Source organism: Lactuca serriola, chromosome 5, assembly GCF_051521515.1.
Source record: "Lactuca serriola cultivar US96UC23 chromosome 5, Lser_US96UC23_V15, whole genome shotgun sequence".
Classification (NCBI taxonomy): domain Eukaryota; kingdom Viridiplantae; phylum Streptophyta; class Magnoliopsida; order Asterales; family Asteraceae; genus Lactuca; species Lactuca serriola.
In genome coordinates, this window is record NC_136412.1 from 88,061,311 (window position 1) to 88,081,530 (window position 20,220).

General features: G+C 30.2%; 2 protein-coding genes across 2 annotated transcripts; both read right to left on the minus strand.

Annotated features, from left to right (window-relative positions):
- Window positions 1-1,015: 1,015 nt before the first annotated feature.
- Window positions 1,016-3,824, minus strand: LOC145052747 (methionine aminopeptidase 2B-like). The gene is made up of 12 exons (XM_079000617.1): window positions 3,676-3,824; window positions 3,420-3,542; window positions 3,037-3,088; window positions 2,823-2,930; window positions 2,644-2,743; window positions 2,411-2,556; window positions 2,221-2,312; window positions 2,033-2,127; window positions 1,847-1,943; window positions 1,611-1,754; window positions 1,306-1,523; window positions 1,016-1,224 (listed from the first exon to the last, which is right to left on the minus strand). Exons 2-12 carry the CDS (start codon window positions 3,538-3,540, stop codon window positions 1,114-1,116), a joined length of 1,284 nt encoding a protein of 427 aa, XP_078856743.1. The 5' UTR covers window positions 3,541-3,542; window positions 3,676-3,824; the 3' UTR covers window positions 1,016-1,113.
- A 9,334-nt stretch (window positions 3,825-13,158) lies between these two features.
- Window positions 13,159-14,533, minus strand: LOC145049657 (uncharacterized). Its single transcript, XM_078998036.1, has 4 exons — window positions 14,148-14,533; window positions 13,930-14,053; window positions 13,273-13,782; window positions 13,159-13,197 (listed from the first exon to the last, which is right to left on the minus strand). The coding sequence occupies exons 1-4, from the start codon at window positions 14,531-14,533 to the stop codon at window positions 13,159-13,161; spliced, it is 1,059 nt and encodes a 352-aa protein (XP_078854162.1).
- Window positions 14,534-20,220: the final 5,687 nt, after the last annotated feature.

The window sequence follows — 20,220 nt, forward strand, 5'->3', positions numbered from 1 at the left end:
TCGTGAAAATGAGATATAGATCTACCTATGGTGATCATGGTCCCAATTATACATGTAATTTATTCAAATTCCAACCATCATTTCATGATTCCAAACTCTATCAAGAAAATGAGATATAGATCCACCTATGGCGATCATGATCCCAATTATTTGTTTACCTTTCCAATCTTCCAAACTCTTAAGAGTTTTACTTCCATGACTCATTATTTGATTTAATTATAACACATTTGTGATATAGCTTAACTTAAAAATAATTTCATCCCATTTCAATAGTGGATTCCACTGGAATTATCACTAAAGTTCATAATCCCATAAGATCCAATGGAATCATATAACAAGGACAACATAAACACAATAATTACTCTTTCTTAAACTTAGGATTATAGAATCAGTTTCAAAGTCATAAAACTAAGCTTATGTACAAGTTCTAATGACTGGAGTACAACATGTCACCAATTCCATCAATAAAGATGGAATCGACCATTTTAGAAAAAACGGTTATACATTGATTATTTATAATATGTCTAGCATTAAAACATACACAAAACATAGAATGTTTTGATCCATCTTTCTTTTGTGCATTTTGTTGTACTATAAACAAAATACAATAAATCTTTACATAAAGACTTATGAATTGGAGATGCTATTAGAATCTTATAAAATAAGACTTTGTTATGTGTGGTGAAATTATCTCAAAAAGTTTCGCCAAGTCTAAAGGTCATTTCATTTGAAATCGATATAAATTTAATTTCTTTCGTGAATTTCTCTTTTAAAAATTTTCTATCCATTCCTCATATAGTTTATCATCACTACAAATACAAACTATCATGTCTCCGAGGCAACGTTTATATCTATTTCTGCTCTTTTGCTTAATTTATAACTATCAACATTGAAAAAATTATTTAATTTACAAATATGTTTATTACATCGTTTAAGTCATTAACTTTGTATCTCGTATATAGGCAACGTTTTAATTTAAGAATCAATTATGTTTCCATATCATCCAAAGACACAATCAACAAAACAAGTTTATATTTCTCAAGAAATAACAAAAAACACCCTTAAAAATTCAAACTGATATTATGTATATGTTACATTCCCATTGAAAGAAGGTTAGTAATCAGTGCCTTTTGAGATGACCTCCTTACACGTGGGACGTAGTAAGATTGTGTGCTCAAACTGTGACACGTAACTACCCTTATTGTCACACAATGGTGGATAAGGCTGCATAAATATTGTTAAAAAATTATTTGAGAAAATAAATAAAGCCAAATATATATATATTGTGGAAAAATTATTTAATACCTGAATAACACCAGCATCACACAAGTTCTTGAGAGCCATTAGATATTTAGTCTCTCCTAATCGATCTAAATATCTCCTACAAAAGGCTAATGTTGAGAAGTTCTTATCAATTGTTGCGAGAAGCTGTTTTGCTCTTGGCAAACGTAATGGAACATGTCCAACATCAAAGTTTTTCATGTAATGGCTGCACTCCAAATCTTCTCTCACGTAACCCTTACCTAATAAACACAAATATATTTTTATTTTTATTATCATTTATTGAACTTTAAAAAAAAAGTACAAAAAAAAGAAGATTTTAGTTTTACCAGTGGATCCAAAAGTTTCAATCGCATAAAATTCCCCCTCTTCCATCTTTGTCTGCTCTCCGCCTTTCACAATTGGAACGGATTTTCCCGCGTGAATTTGGTAGGGCCCAATGCTGTGCCCATTCAAATTCCGGATACTTTTCACTGCATAACAAACAACAAAAAGGGACTTATATAGACTTCATAAAGAAAGATATAATAAGGGCATTTTTGTCTTTTAAAGTTAATTATTATACCTTGGAAGACTTTTCCATTAATCTCTACCTCGTATGATTCCATCACCTCTTGGATTGCAGCACCTATATCACATAGACGGACATCGATCCCTGCTTCCTGTATTTACACAAACTCAAACATTGTAAAATACCTAAAATGCCCCTCAAAACACATTTTAACTTCCAAAACAAGTTTGCTTTGCTAACCTTGATACCAGTATATGTGGCTTCACGAGAGGCCTCAAGTAAAGGGTCGAACATAGGATTGAATGCAACTGTGAAGGCACAGTCGACTATGTGTCCTGAAATGTTTTACAAAAGAATATAATAAAAGTTTTTAAAAAAAAAAAACTGAAAAAAAAAATAAAGTAGATATTCTGATTTCTAATTCTGACCATTAATATGAGTGCCAAAATCCAGTTTCATGACATCATCATACTGAAGAACAGTTTTATCTCCAGAGTTTGGGGTCCAGTGGGCTGCAACCCTGATATGGTAAAATATGTTTACTATTGGAAAGTAATAAATAGATAAATAAAATAAAAAGAAAATGATGAAAGAAATATAAAATTATTTGAAATTTACCAGTTCAATGAGCAGCCTGTAGGGAAAGCAATACCAGCTTGTAGACCATTTTCTTGAATTAACTTACGAACAGTATTCTCCAAGGTTTCACAGAGATCAACCATCAACATTCCAGGTTTTATAATGCTCCTAACATATTTCCTAACCTGTAAACAGATTAAAAAATTGCCATATATTATTAAATATTCCATACTCTCAAAGTCAGAATATAATTCAAATAGCAAATATAAAACCTGTCGATGAACTTCTGCTGCTTGTCGAATTGAGTCATACATGGGCTTTTCTAATCTCTCCAAATCCCTCTTCTCCTCAGATGTAGTCCTCCATAAGTTGCTGAGTAAGCAACAAAGTCAATGTCTACATACATACATACATACATACATACATACATATGTATATAATGGGGACTTACTCATCTTTATATTGCTGTATTTCACCCTCTGGAAAGTTTCCCTGAGGGAAAAGGTCTGCAATTGGAATAGTAGGAGGATCGGTTTGCTCCTTTGTCTCTTTCTTCTTCCTGAGATAACAGATTATAATAATTAAGAATACTGAAGAATTTGATGGCATTGTAATAAAACTTGGTTCACATATAGCCATATAGGTATTATTATGATAAGTCTTACTTGCTTTTGTTCTTCTTCTTCTTCTTTTTTGCAGCTTCTTGTACACCAGTTTCTGAGTTATGCAAGTTCAGTGAGTAGGAAGACACGAGACATGTTATAAAAAAATGAAAGTGAAATCGATGTTCATTACTATTCTATAATCCAAAATTTGTTTAAATCACAAAATATTATTCTGTTATATAACACATTAGTGATGTTTTCAGATCAAACCAATTCAATCATGTCAATTTCAATTCGATAAGTAATCCTTTCTCGTTTAAATTTGAGGTAGACTCCAGTTTTCATAGAAGCATCAATTTGGTGATGGAGAAATACTCGGCATCAAAAACTCTAAACATGGCATCTACGTGACAAACAAAAATATAGAAATGAAATTTAATTACCTGAAGAATCCGCTAACGTCAATTCATCAACGTGTTCGCTCACTTCTTGGACTGTGACAGGTACATCGGTAACTATCCCATTGGAGGTTCCTTCTCCACCAATTGCATCTTCTTTTGCCATCTCTACGATACCGCGTATCAAACATACAAATCATATACAGGATTTAGAAGAATTACAAATTAAATAAATATTAATAAACAAAAGAAATGAATAGCTTCAATAGATATAAAAAAAAGGACCAAGAAGACGACATACTAAGAAAACGGAGCTCCGCCGTATCGCGATCTTCAGAGCAGAACCAGTGGAGAGTTAGGGTTTGTAGATTATATTTTTGCGACACGACGACGGTGTTGACAAGCTTTTATTGCCACAGTTAAGCAACACGTTTAGTTTTGGCAGTACAAGTCCTTCATCTTACAACTATTTCAACTTATCCCCATTTAGAAAATGGTTTGGTCATTCCATAGTTTTTGGGATATTAATATATAAGCCCTTAAGTTTGGTAAGTATTAACGTTTTTACCCTAAGTCCAACTTTATGTGCATTAATGCTTAATATTTAAGACAGTTTTGTTATAAATGGCTTTTATCAGGTTTTACCTACCAGTCGGTCACATTTGAGGATTTGACATGGATGAAACCTTCATGGCATAATTAAGTTATGTAGTATGCATGTATTGTTTTGTGTTAATATCCCTTTATATATACTTGCAGCTTCAAAAAAAATAATAAGAGATTCCTCTCTCTTTAATCAATCAACAAGTGTTGTGAGAAAGAATATTTGATGAACAGTCTCTCACACTTTTTATCCCTTATGGGTTCCCGCCACTAAATTCAGGTTAAAAGATGTGAATATGATGATGATTGTATCGAGAATGTGATGATGTGATGTGAAATCGTGATTAGGTGGTGTATGGTGGTTGATGTAGAGATAGTGTTGAGTTATAGATAGTAACAATGATAGTGTTTCCTAGTGAAGAATGTGAGATAGATATGGGGTTTACGATCTGTGGTGTCTATATAAAAAATAATAGAATATATAATTTTTTTTATCCCCCACAACTCGATTGCATCATTTGAGTTTTAAATTAAATCATATATATATATATATATATATATATATATATATATATATATATATATATATATATATATATATATATATATATATATATATATATGGTAATCTCTTCCAAGTTAGATAAAACTTCAAATCCATTCTTTTTATATGTATTAGATCGAATGTAATATGGTGGCTAGCAAATAAAACTAGCCTCAGTTAAGACTATAATTGCCTTCAATAACCATAATAGATTTCATGTCCCCGACGAATTCGCTCAAGGTGAGTGTTTTTTCAAGTAAATCAACTTAATCTTGGAATTACAATCGGAACCCCTTCTCCTTAGAATTTCTATGAAACCATCATACACTTGACACTCCAACCATGGGAATCATCTACATCACTGATTTTGTTATCTACTTATTGGTGGCATGTCTATAAGTCTCAAGTTGTAATTTAAGGTGTGTCACAACTAGCATTTTTAGTTAGAAAATTATGTTTTCATGTAACCATCAAGTCTTGTAAGACTTGTAATCTAAGTGGATATCATATTCTATGCTCGATCAAAAACATCCAGTTGAATCAAAACTTCTGAGTCAAATCCAAACCTAACTTAATACATCTCATATACTCAATTATGGGTTTGAAACCCTAATAACTTGGTTCAAACTCAGAATGGACTAGGATCCTCATGTTGGACCTAATGGGCCAGTAAGCTCTCAATTTGACTGTTTTGGGTCGAGGAACCTTATTTGGACCTTAAATAGACCCATATACATGAAATAATAGCTTTTTGGGTCATAAGACTTCTCATGGACCTTATTGGGCCTAAAATGTCCCACCCTGTCATCATGGGTTTTAATGGGTCATAAATGGGTTCATAAGCCCTATTGCCCCGTAAACCCCACTCCTTCATCATTTTGGGCCGTAAACCCATAAGAAGGACCTAATGGACCGTGAACCACCCTTTTGATCAGTGATGGGCTGTAAACCCATCTATTTAATGATGGGTCTTAAACCTCATCCCTCCTCATTCACGAACCACACTCAAACAAAAAAAAACAAAAAAACAAAACAAAAAAAGGGAAATAAAATGAGGAAAATTATGGGGATGACACCTCACCTTTTGCATGGTGAATATACATGCATAATACCCACCATACATCTATGAAATCTCATGCATCTAGGGAAGTATCATCACTATCTCTCCCATCTCCTTCTTATTCACAGCCAAGGTTCACCCATCATCACCTTCACTCTTAATTCTAGCTACTTTAAACATTCTCTAGCACAAGAAATCCTCTCCTTCATCCTCCAAATTTCTCGTAAGTTTTAAGGGTGCATCAGAGACTTTCCATCAAGCTCATACATCCTTGGTAAGATATTGTGAAACTCTATAACTTTTGATTCAAGTTACTCTAGAAATCTCTTCTTAACACTTCATTTCATGATCCATGCTCTTAGAACTTAATAGATCTCGAAAATCTCTTCAAGGAAGCTTGTTAAAGCTGAAAACCTCTTCAATCTTCATCAAAAACCGAAATCTCCAAAGCAAAGTGAGTTCATACCCCCTATTTTCGGTTTTTACTATGTTTTGGGGGATAATACAAGTTGTTTTGTGTAGATCTATGTGTGTATGCATGATTTGTGTGTTTTTCATGATATATGTGTATTATGTGCTATAAACTCCATGAACTTGAAGATCTACTAAAATGAGAATTTGTTAGAACTTGGGCCAAAAGGATGAAATTATTTACAAACGGACCAAGAATGCACATTTTCATAAAAATCAAGCCAAAAATTATATTTTTTACAAAAGGGAGTTAAAAATGTTATTTTTACTAAAACTAGCCTTAAATGCAAGTTTTGCTCTTAAAAGGGGCCTAAAATGTTATTTTTACCAAAAATGTGCCCAAATTGTAAAATTTTGGTTTTAAGACCAAAAATGTTTTTTTTTTATTACAGAAAGTGGGTTTTTCATGTCAATTTGGTAACCAACGAAGCTTATACAACCAACGTAACAAACAACGGATAAATTTCGTCATTATTACCTTTATTGGGTCTAGAATTAACTTACATGCTTAGTGGGCCTTAGTAGTACACTTACATGTTTATTGGGTCTAAGATACTCCTTATATGCTATTTGGGCCATAAAATATTATACATGTTAAATGGGCCTTAGTTGTCATTTTACATATATATTGGGCCCGATATATATATATATATATATATATATATATATATATATATATATATATATTCGCATTCCTTTTGAGTCTGGAAATAATTTACATGCTTAGTGGGCCTTACTTGTCCACTTACATGTTTATTGGGTCCGAAATACCTTATATGTTCTCTTTTTCCTTGTAAATTTGATTAAGGATCTAGTGAGGCGTTCCGTTTGACACCAAACGAGTGTACAAACGTAGCCTGAGTTATAACCAGAGTCTCCCTGAGCGAGAGCGTGAGTTTGTGTATAGATCTATATGGGGGTGACGCCCCACACCTTAGTTGTTCGCTACAGTTAGACTAGACCAATCTAGGTTGACAAACCATACCTGAAACAAGCTAGCGTCTAAAGACATCATGACATGTGAAATTGATTATAACGACTCACTTAGAGGAATTAACGTTATAAAATTTACGAGAAACCATCTTTTGTGGATAACATGGTATTATACTCGCACTGGTACTCTAACTCGGGTGTTGAGATTCCAACATTCTCATAAGCAGACAACATCGGTTTGTCTGGGATTATTCTCTTTATACTCTCACAAACATTAACACACATGCATTAAAACAAGATCGGACATGAAAACATTTCAAATATTTCAAACTGTATTTCAAAAAATATCGGAGTTTCTGGTGTTTACTAAGCAATACAAAACATTTTACTCAAATATGCTTAGGAACTCACCAACATTTTTATGTTGACATTTTTAAATTAACTTGTATTCTCAGGAAACCGTTGAGCAGGTTAGGCAAAAAGAATTCATGGATATTTTTGTAATGTTTTGTTTCATCATACTTTGACTATTTGGCATGTAATATTGAAATACAATTTCTTGATGTAAACAATGAATGTTGTAATATGACATGTGTGATGATGATGATGATGTTATGTTTCAATTATATACTCTGTGATGATACTACAAAAATGAAGTCACCCAAGCTCCCAGACGTTTCCGTCGTCTGGTTCGGGGTGTGACAAGGTGAAATGCTCAAGTACACGTGGGGTGTTCATAAAATTCTTAGGTAAGACTAGACAGTATTTTCTTTCATTTTCGTAGTTGGGTAAAGATGGAGTTGGCGAGTTAGTGATTGAGGTGGATAAGGAAAAACTTAAAATTTTCAAAATAATAATAATAATAATTAAGCAACAATGAGGGATGTAGAGACGACGAACAGTATTGGATTTTCTTAATTTGTTGTGGTGGTGGTGTTCGATTGCTAAGATGTTAGAGATGTCGTGGATGTTGTTGGTTGTGAGAGGATCATAAAGATGATGATGGGTTTTGAAGAAGGAGGTGGTACTTGGTACATCTCACAACAAACACAATGCCAAAAAGAATGGGAGAGAAAGGGATTGCCAAGTTCTTTTCCGAAGTTTTTTTTTTAAATGGGGTTGTTTTAGTTTTGTTTGTAAAAATGGGTTGATTTTGGTTTTGTTTGCAAAAATGGGGTTGTTATCTCACTTCCTCCACACAATTTTTTTAAAGTTACATAAATGGTCCTTACATTTTTACATCTTTAGCCCATATATTTATATGATATGTTACATATGTGATCATTTATATTGCTTATTTTTGTTTTCAGCCTTCACTAAATATATAAATCAAACTAGGTCATCAAAGTTGATAAGATGTCATAATGGAACCTAGAATACTATGTTTTTAAGTAAGTCAATGTAGTACTATGGGTGCATAGTACATAAACAACCCTTACTTGGGGAGTCATTATCCAAAAATGTTTTATTGTTGTATGATTCTAGAACATAATCATCCTGGGGGGTAACTGTAATGCCCGCAAGTTAGGGCTAGATGATTTGAGTAATTATAATAAATAGTTATTCATTTTATTAAATAATTTAATTATCGAATATGATAATTGTTAGCTTTGTGCATTACATACTATAAAGACCTTTAATCATTAAGTGATCGAAATAATATCTATATATCTATATATATACTTATACTTATAAAGGAATCAATTTTCCTTTCACTACATTCGCTTGAAACTCTCATGACTTTTCGATTTCTTTTTAATAATGATTATAAGTTGGTTAATAAGGTTAAATAAATATTAAACCTAAAGTGTAATCATATATAAACTAAATTTCAATATTAAAATAATATCTTCACTTTTACTTATAAAGTTATGTCTTTAACTTTTAACATATTGTACTTAATTTATTAGTTTTAAAATGTTGTTGTATGCAAATCATTATCATTTTAAAGCCACAAATTTCGAATACTTGGATAAAATATATAAATTGTTAATTTAAATATAACATTACTGGGTCAACTTAAATATAAATTTCAGTTCAACTTAAACAACCTAAAGAATATTTTGTAAATAGTTAAAATTGATAAATTATAGTATCTTTCTAATAATGATTATGGGTTGGTTAATAAGGTTAAATAAATATCAAACATAAAGTGTAATCATAAATTAAACTAAATTTCAATATTAAAATAATATATTTACTTCTACTTATAAAGTTATCTCTTTAACTTTTAACATAGTATACTTAATTTATTAGATTTAATATGTTGTATGTAAACCATTATCAATTTAAAGCTACAACTTTTGAACAGTTTGGATAAAATACTTAAATTATTAATTTAGATATAAAATTACATGGTCAACTTAAATATAAATTTCAGCTCCACTTAAAAAACCCAAAGAGTATTTTTTGAATGGTTAAAAGTGATAAACTGTAGTGCTAAATGCAAAAACTAAATTGTAATCTCAATTTAACTCAAATATTTCCTAAAGATATTTTTATAATCATTAAAAGTTTTCAAATAAGTAACATAAAATAACTTACAATAAAAATAGTTAAAAATAATTTTATATAACTGATTATATTGTTACCTCTAAAAAAAACAATGTTTGATATTTTAAATAACTATAATGATAAAAATTAATTAACAATAACAACAACTATAAATGACATTAAACCATATATTATTTATTCATTCACGAGTAACCATATGTAGATGTCTTTCAAACGATTAAGATTATGAAGTTTTAATATATGTGTATACTATCATATAATTCAAAATAATCAATATATTATATCAACTTAGTATACAAATTATTATAACAAATTAAACAACAACATTATTATTATATTTAAGAAAACATATATTTGTGAAGATTTCAACTGTATAGGTGTTTCTGTGCAACGTGCAGACATTCGCCTAGTCATACATACTTATAAAGCTAACATTTTTTCTTGAATCTCATGCATTTAAAACCCCATTTTTTAACTTCCTCAAACCATATTTATTTGAAACCCTTTTTTTTAACTAATGCAACTCAAAAGTTATCTTAATTATGATTTGATACTCAAAAGTTAAATAACTTATATTATGTTTAATTAGCATTTAGTGAAAAGTTTACTATTAGAGATTTTAATTTGTAAGTTTGTTATACTAATTCGTTTTTATATTTTATTCATTTTTGGATTATTGTAATACACTTTTAGAGATATGCTATTATATTAGAGATTTTAATTTGTAAGTTTGTTATACTAATTCGTTTTATATTTTCTTCGTTTTTGGATTATTGTAATACAATCGTTGTATATTGTGGTTTAATCTATAATATATTGATCATATCTTATATAGGGTGATGTCGAAAATATTTAATTAAATATTTTAAATATGTTTTTTTTTTGTTTTGTAATTGTATCGTTTCAAAAAGATAATTAACTAAAACTCATACATATGTTATACTTTCCATCTCCCTCTCCCTCTCTCTCTCTCTCTTCCTCTTTCTCTCTCTATCTCTCTCTCTCTCTCTCTCTATATATATATATATATATATATATATATATATATATATATATTATAATAGAGGTCAAAACACTTCAACCAAAATTCATTTAAAATCTAATATTTCAAATGTTTTTTAATAATGATTGTAAAAATTTCAACATGTGTTACTTAATTGATTGATTAATAAAATATTAATGTTTTGAAACTCCTAACTCTTAAACTTATATTATTTAATTTGTTAATTAACTAAAATATATTTCCTACATAAAGATAACATTTTTATGTTTGGTTACTCATATTTGTTTATGTAATTAGAAAACAATGTGTACATAGAATGACTACTTCAATTTCACATAAGAATCGATACCACTAGAGATGTATGTTGTTTTTAACCAGTGGTAGGAGATCCACATACCCTTTTTAATTATTTATATGGGTTTTTGTCATAGAGACCCATCTAACTTTTACATTAGGTTTCAAAAAGACCAATTTGTTTTTGTTGGTCTTTATGGACCCTCAAACTCGAAAATTACATGTCTCTCATGCCCTTTACCCTAAAATTTACCCACAATTGTTGGTTATCCATTAAGTTACTGCACATGTGGACAATGTTGTCCACATAGATACACAGTTGGCAGGTGACGGATCAACTTCATTAATAAGCTATTTAGAGTGCCCTAAATGAAGACAAGATACTCAAGATCATTTCCAGTTTATAACATTTAGTTTTCAAGTCACGAACCCTTAAGAATCGATTAGCTTCTCCTTCGATGGCATACTCATCTGGATCATCATCTGATAACCATACTGTTATCACTACTAGGAATCGTGACAATGACCTGTGTGCTTGTCTTCATCCAAAGTTAAGTGTAGAAAGGATGTCGATGTCAGATAAGAATCCAGATCGTAGATTTTGCAACTGCCTTGACTCTTTGGTAAGCATCATATTATTTAAATATGTTGTCAAGATTGTGGAATTAGGGTTTATCAAACAATGGGTATAATTATGAGTTTAGGGTTTACTGTTCTCGATTCAGTCGATAGTGGAACGAGCTTGTGGTGTGTGTGACTGAATATTTCATTGGTATGTTTGTTTGTAGGTGGAGATGGCAGCTGAGAAGTGTAAATACTTCAAGTGGATCGATGATGAGCTGCCACCACACTACAAGAATGCGTTCAACAATCTCAAGTATGAGTTGAAACTAATGAAATACACTAGTTATGCTGCAAGATTAGAGAGAAGGGTAGTTTTGCTGGAGAACCTGAATGATGAAGCCATTGCTGCTAAAGAAATTGTTGATGGTGAGTTAGTCAAGTATGTTGAAGAAAACAAAAAATTGAGGGGTAAGTTGAAGTTTGTGAGGATGAAGTTTAGGATTGCTATGATGTTTCTTGTGCTTCTTGCTGTTGTGTTGATGATGCAGAAAGCAAAGGTGGTGGGATAGATATGCTTGGGGCTAAGGGATTAGGGGTAGTTAATGGTTTTTGGTGGTATAGATGCTCTCCCTTTTTGTAAACTTGGGGTTGGGGATATGAAGATCTTATATGGTTTTTGGTGGTTTTCGGTGGGTATGATATAAGTTAGTATATGTATGGATGTAAATGCCTTGTCTGGTAAATGCCCCTGTAATTCAAGCTACTTTTGTATGCCCCATGTACGTTTGTATCTAATGGAAAAAAGCATCTTTATGTTACTATAATTTTGTTCCACTGAATGGTCTTGTTGAGTGCAATTTAATACTGATAAAAGGCATTGGTTATTGTGGACCAACATAATTGAATATAATGCATATCACATGGGTACAACAAACAAGTGGGAGTGATTGAGTTTGTGGACCAATACACATAAAAGGCATTGGGTATTGTATTTAAACGAGGACTACACATGGGATCCACATCCAGATTAAAATTGATTGCATTTTGGGAGGAGTGTACATTTGTGGACCAACTCAAGGATTGAATACTGATAAAATAGTAGGGTACCATCACATGTGATATTAGAACAATAAGTCATAAAGACAAATTACATAGGGTTCAAACGACAGAAATGTTTCATCCATGTGAAGTTAACAAAAGGTTCAAAAGACATAAATGTTCCCCATGCAGGAACAACATAAAATAGTACATAACATAAAGGTTAAAAACATGACACATGTGTAAAGAGACAAATCCTAATCTATATCCATTGCATTTGTTGTTGAGATGCCTTCACCATTTTTCCCATACACTGCTTTTGCAAGTTTGGTTTTCAAAATTCTCTCAGAAGGCTTTCTTGTTCTAACTGCAACCCCCACACCTCCTGCTTTAACCTATAAATAAGAAAATTATCATATCACCCTTCCATTCAAAATACCTAAAACAGTATCAAGGGTATACTTGGAAAGTTTTAAATAAGAAAATCACCATATTGCCCTTTCATTTAAAATACTTAAACAACAGAATTAGGGGTATACTTGGAAAGTTTTAAATAATAAAATTACCATATTACCCTTCTATTCAAAATACTTAAAAGATTATTAGGGGTATACTTGTAAAGTTTTAAAATGCCTTTTTTCTTTCGAACACCATGCACTCCACCACCTTCACCATCATGCACACCACCTTCATCTCCATGCACAACACCTTCACCACCATGCACACCACCTATACCACTGTTCATTGATCCTTGCACACCTTATGCACCACCATTCACTGACCCTTCAACTACAGATTCCTGTACAAGGTACCATGTCAATATTTAAGATTTTCAAATTTACTTTTCTAAAATGACAACATCATTTCAATATACATGTGTAGTCTTGGTTATCTTTGGTCTTTTCCCCATGAGCTTAACTGGCTTATTTGTTGTGGGGCAAGTCACCTTGTTGTGGCCATGCATATGACAATCACTGCACACAATGGGTTTACCTTTCTTTGATACCTTATGCTTCCCCATTTTCTCTGTCACATCTCTCTTCCTTTTTGTTGCAGGTCTTGTAAAAATCCTTCTTATTTGGGGAGGTAAGTGTGGGGTGAATAATGTCTCTGGCCACATGTTACTACCATTCATAGGTAATATATTATTCAAGTATGTTTTATTGTAGGTTGATCTACATAAAATAGGATCCACATAAGTGTCGATATCCCTATTCAGAAATAAGATTGTAGCAACTGAATGGGCACACCCATATCCATTTAGTTGCCATAACCTACAAGAACATGTTCTGTTTTCAAGATTCACATCATAAGCTTGACCTTCATTTCTTGTCTCAAACTTGTTTAGTCCACTTGGGAGCACTTGCCAGTACTTAGCTTCAATCTTTAAACCATAGTAACTACCTTATTGCAGGACTTACATCCTTTGTCCATTTCTTGTGTTTCAAGTTAAACATCCTCTCCATGATATATATAACCTCAACTCCTCCAACATAGTGATTATTGGTTTCCTTCTGGCCTCAACAATTACTGCATTGAAGCTCTCATAAATACCATTCTCCACTGCTAAACATAGCCTCCCTACCTTATAAAATGCTCTTGACCAGGTCTTTGGTTCCTTCTCCATCAAGTACTTATGGGCTTTTGGACTTAATCTTTCATTTTTTTTGCATGAATTCATTGAAAGATTATGGTGTTGTTACATTGCAAGCCTCCCAAAAAAGGTTCTCAAAAATAGCCCCTGCAAACCTCTTCTTAAAATTTGCAACAATGTACCTTGCACATTGTCGATGCTCAACACAAGGAAGCACATCCTTAACTGGCTCCATAAGACCCTTGTGTTGGTCAGACATTAAGGTAAATCCAGTGCCCATACCTAGCTCAAGATCATCTTTGAGCAACTCCAAAAACCACATCCAGTTTTCCTTATTCTCAACATAGACTATTGCCCATGCAACTGGAAATATATGGTTGTTAGCATCTCTACCCACAACACACAATAATTCCCCATTGCATACACCCTTAAGGAAACATCCATCTATACCTAACACCTTTCTACAACCTTCTAACCAACCAGATTTGACATTAGCAAAACATACATAGAGCTTACTGAAGTAAGTCAAACCATCAGGCATGGATTGGACATCTATTTTAACTGTTGAACATGGATTGCTTCTTCTAATTCCCCCCCATAAGACCACAATTTTGCATAATGCTTAATAAGATTCCCCTCAATAAGGTTTATGGCATGTGCGTCTGCTCTCTGCATTGACTTAAACTAACCTATATTCCAAACATCCTGATGACCTCCAATCTCAATTGTCTAATTGTTAACTTTTGTCTATGCAAAATTTCCTTTGTATAATGCTCTCCTATCCAAGAGTATGTGACAATTGATCCTAGTTTGTAGTTTCTAGCACAATTATGCTCAATCTTCAATGACTTGATTTGAAATGACACCTACTGCCTCATCCATGTAGCCCATAACCTGAATGGGCAAGCTCCTTTGCAACACACCCCCAACAACCTTTTACTGTCATTCTTCTTGAATAATAGTTGGTATCCATTTGCCACAACATAGTTACATAACATATTTTTCAGCTGCTTTAGACTTTCAAATTTCATCCCAAGAAAAGGTACTTGCCTCTTCCATTGCATATCAGGGTTGAAAATGGAATGGATCTCAACATCTTCTTCTTCAACTTCATTGTCACCGGTATCACCTTCTGGAGGACATAACTTACTAAGAAACTCATCGCCAATCGTCTTGTTCAAAGGTATTTTGTCAATGTCAATTACTTCATCTTCAAAACCTACATTGGGATGGGTTTCATCATCAGGGGTAGTGTTTTCTTCTTTTCTAGGTACACCATCATCTTCAAGTCCACTTTCATTATCTTTGCTAACAACCAGATTCATGTCATCATCCCACCATTCCTCCAAACCATTCCCATTATGATCAACATAAAGTGAAATTTCCCCGTATTCATACATACTATCTATAAACTGGGCAAAATCCAAAACATCTACAATGGGACGAATCCTTCTAGATAAAGGGATGTTAGGTAAGCAGAAGTAAACATTTTGAAACTCTTTCCCGATAGCTCTATGAATAAATTAAAAAAAGTCCCTACATCCATACATGCCTAATCAACATCAGTGAAGAGGAAGTAATTCCCACCAACATACCTAGAAGGATGTCGAACAAACACACCATTGTAGTGTATATGAACTCTCAGATATACAACTTCGTTATCGTTCTCAGCCATGCAATAGTGAAACAATCTTTAAAGAGTATAATACCTTCGACAACAGCAGTGTAATCTTAGTAGTGACTACGATGGTTAAAAACCCTAGTTCAAATCTCCATTCCTCTTCTTATAAGACGACTAAGGAAAACCAATTAAGACTATTTACAAGTTTTTCCACTCTGGAATAACACAGTTGACACAATAAATAATTGACCACCTAAGTCAACGACCACATCACCTTTTTTACCGGCTAAATAAATTACGAAATCAACAAGGGTATGAGAGACATGTAATTTTCAAATTTGAGGGTCCATAAAGACTGAAGAAAACAATATTGGTCTTTTAAAACCTAATGTAAAAGTTAGATGGGTCTCTATGACAAAATCCCTATTTATATGAATGCTTAGTAATGTCTATTTTATATTCCTATTCATATTAACTTTTTAGGTACAAATTAAGGAAGAGGATTCTCGACGCACCAACATAAAGTCAAACGCCGCCTTGCAAAATATGTAATTAAAATTAAATATTATATTTACTAATCGACTTATTTTAAAACTCTTGATGACATTTATGTATAATGATATATTTTGTATGACTTCATTCTTAATTTCAATGTCTAATATTTGAAAGTTCGTATATGAAACCTTGGATGTTTTGGTGTAATATAAATAGTGTAATACAAAGTTTATTAGTTCAATGTTGTTTATTAATAGCTCATTCAAAACAACTTATTTCTTATTTTATCCAAAAAATATTATTGGACATAAGAAAAGTAGATTATATTAATGTTATACAAAAAATTATAATATATATTGGATATTATAAAAGTAAAAGTAAATTTTATAAGGTATGGACTATATTAGATACTATCAAAATATAAGTTGATGAATTTTTATGTTATTTGATAATTCGGTTAATACCCAAAAGATAACTAAAAACGTAAATTTCAACATATTTCTATTTTTTTCATAATTATTTGAGCCACTTAAATGTATTTTTGTGCAACGCGCGAGGTTACATCTAGTCATATCATATCATATCATACTATATTATAAATGAAGCATTTTTCCTTTCACCACATTCATTTGAAACTCCCATGCATTTTTCTTTTCACCATATTCATTTGAAACTCCCATGACTTTTCAATTTTCTTCTAATAATAATTATAAGTTGGTTAATAAGGTTAAATAAATATCAAACTTTAAGTGTAATCATATATCAACTAAATTTTAATATTAAAATAATATATTTACTTCTACTTATAAAATTATCTTTTTTTTTTAACTTTTAACATATTATACTTAATTTATTAGTTTTAATATAGTATTAGATGTAAACCATTATCATTTTAAAGATATAATTTTGGAACAATTTGTATAAAATACTTAAATTATTAATTTAAATATAATATTACATGGTCAACTTAAATATAAATTTTAGTTTAATTTAAACAACCCAAAAAATATTTTATAAATAGTTAAAAGTGATAAATTGTAGTGTCTTTTTTAATAATGATTATAAGTTGGTTAATAAAGTTAAATAAATATCAAACCTAAAGTGTAATCATAAATAAACTAAATTTCAATTTTAAAATAATATATTTACTTCTAATTATAAAGTTATGTCTTTAACTTTTAATATATTATACTTAATTTATTAGATTTAAAATATTGTTGTATGTAAACCATTATCAGTTTAAAGCTACAACTTTTGAACAGTTTGGACAAAATACTTAAATTATTAATTTCAATATAACATTACAGTATCAACTTAAATATAAATTCCAGTTCCACTTAAAAAGCCAAAGAATATTTTGTAAATAGTTAAAAGTGATAAATTGTACTGATAAATGCAAAAACTAAATTGTAATCTCAATTTAACTAAAATATTTCCTAAAGATATTTTTATAATCGTTAAAAGTTTTCAAATAAGTAGCTTAAAATAACTTACAATAACAATAGTTAAAAATAACTTTATATACATAATTATATTGTTACCTTAAAAATAAAAAAACAATGTTTGGTGTTTTAAAAAAATTATAATGATAGAAATTAAAACATTAAGCAAATAAATTTTAAAAAATTAATTAATAATAACAACAACTATAAATAACATTAAACTATATATTATATTTAATTTTATTTATATGTAACTTGCCGGTAGAAGTCATTCAAATGATTGACTAAACTTCAATATTAAAATATCATATTATATTTCTATTTATAAAGTTACGACTTTAAGTTTTTAACATATTATAGTTAACTTATTAGTTTAAATATGTTGTCATATGTGAACAATTATAATTTTAAAGTCACAACATTTGTATAGTTTATGAGTTGATACAAAATAGTTAAATTATTAATTTCAATATAATATTAAACAATTAACTTAAATCAAAGTTTTAGTTAAATTTGAAAAAAATTGAAATATTGTTTTATAAATAGTTAAAATTATAAACTATAGTGTTAAACCTAAATAAACAAAAAAAACATGAAACTATTTTTTATAATCATTAAAAATTTTCAAATAAATAGCTTAAAAATAAGTTACAAAAAGAATAGCTAAAAGTAATATTATACAAAAAAAAAACTATAATATTTTATTTAAAAACAAAAACAATGTTTTTTGTTTTAAATAACTACAATCATAGAAACTAACAATATTCATCAAATAAAATTTAAAAACATTAAATTTTTGAAACCAAATTAAAATAATTAAGAGTTTCTAATTATGTTATTTTAAATAACTTACAACAACAATAGTTAAAAGTAAAATTATATATAAAAATTATATTGTTGTCTTTAAAAACAGAAACAATGTTTGATGTTTTAAATAATTACAATGATAGAAATTAAAATCTTAAGCAAATAAACCTTTTAAAATTAATTAATCATAACAACAACTATAAATATCATTAAATCATATATTATATTTAATTTTATTCATAAGTAACGTGCAAGTAGATGTCATTAAGACACTTAGGATTATACAATTTTAAAATATATCTACATTATCGTATAATTCAAAACAAACGATGTTTATATCAACTTATTATACGATTTATTATAAAAAAAGCTAATAACAAAGTCATTGATATATTTAAAAACATATATTTGTAAAAATTTCAAATATATTATTGTATTATGCACAACGTGCGGGTATTCGCCTAATATACTTACAAAAGAGACATTTTTATTTACACCACATGCATTTGAAACCTCCATGACTTTTCAATTTCTTTCTAATTATTATTATAAATTGGTTACAAATGTTAAGTTAATGTAGAAACTAAATTCTAATCATAAATTAACTAAACTACAATATTAAAATATCATATTTTATTTCTATTTATAAAATTATGACTTTAACTTTTTAACATATTATAGTTAAGTTATTAGTTTAAATATGTTTTCATATGTAAGCAATTTTCATTTTAAAGTCACAACTTTTGTATAATTTATGATTTTATGCAAAATAGTTAAATTATTACTTTCAATACAATGTTAAATAGTTAAATAAAATCAAATTTGCAGTTAAACTTGAAAACAATTGAGAGACTATTTTATAAATAGTTAAAAGTTATAAATTATAGTGTTAAACCTAAATTATGATCCTATATTAACAAAAAAAACCATCAACTATCTTTTATAATCACTAGGAATTTTCAAATAAATAGTTTAAAATAACTTACAATAAGAATGTTTAAAAGTAATATTATATAAAAAAATTATAATGTTATATTTAAAAACAAAAACAATGTTTGTTATTTGAAATAATTACAATCAAAGAAACTTATAATATTCATCAAATAAAATTAATAAAGTTAAATTTTTGAAACCAAATTAAAAAAATTAAGAGTTTTCAAATACGTTATTTTAAATAATGTAACACTAGGAATCTAGAAGGCCAAATAAGGAAAAAGAAATCAAGCCAACTAGTCGAGTCCAAGGAGGAGAACTCGACGTGTATTTGAGAATTAACTCGATGAGTTGCAGAGGCACAGCTCGACGGGTTGGACGAGGTTTGGGAAACCCTAATTTCCGGGATTTTCACCCTATTTAAACAACTTAAGCTCTATGGTTTTGGCCTCATTTCCATCCTCCACTGTCCTAACCCTAAATTTCGAAACCCTAAGGCCATTTTTAAGTGTTGTGAGTTCATAAAGAGTATTTGTTGGTGATTCTTGAAGGAGACTTGAAGAGAGAAGCACCTAGCTTGGAGGAGTGACTCTAGATCCAGAAACCCTTAATCAAGAGCTGCACCTTTGAGGTATAAAGTCGTCACCTTGGCATATAGCTTACTAGATCTCTTTTCTTGAAGTTTTAGCTCGAGTTTTGGGGTTTTGATCAAATGGTCTGAAGAGAAGAGGTTTCTAGGGGTTAATGGGGTAGATATACCCCTATATGACCTATTGATGCTTAAAGTTGCAAACTTTAATGGCCTCCATGTCCCATTCATGCAATATGTCCATCGTGAAGCCAAAAATGGACATTTAAGGGTGTTTCTAGCATGCATGAATGTAAAGTTGGAAACTTTACATGATTTTTCCACCTTAGTACATCATATCT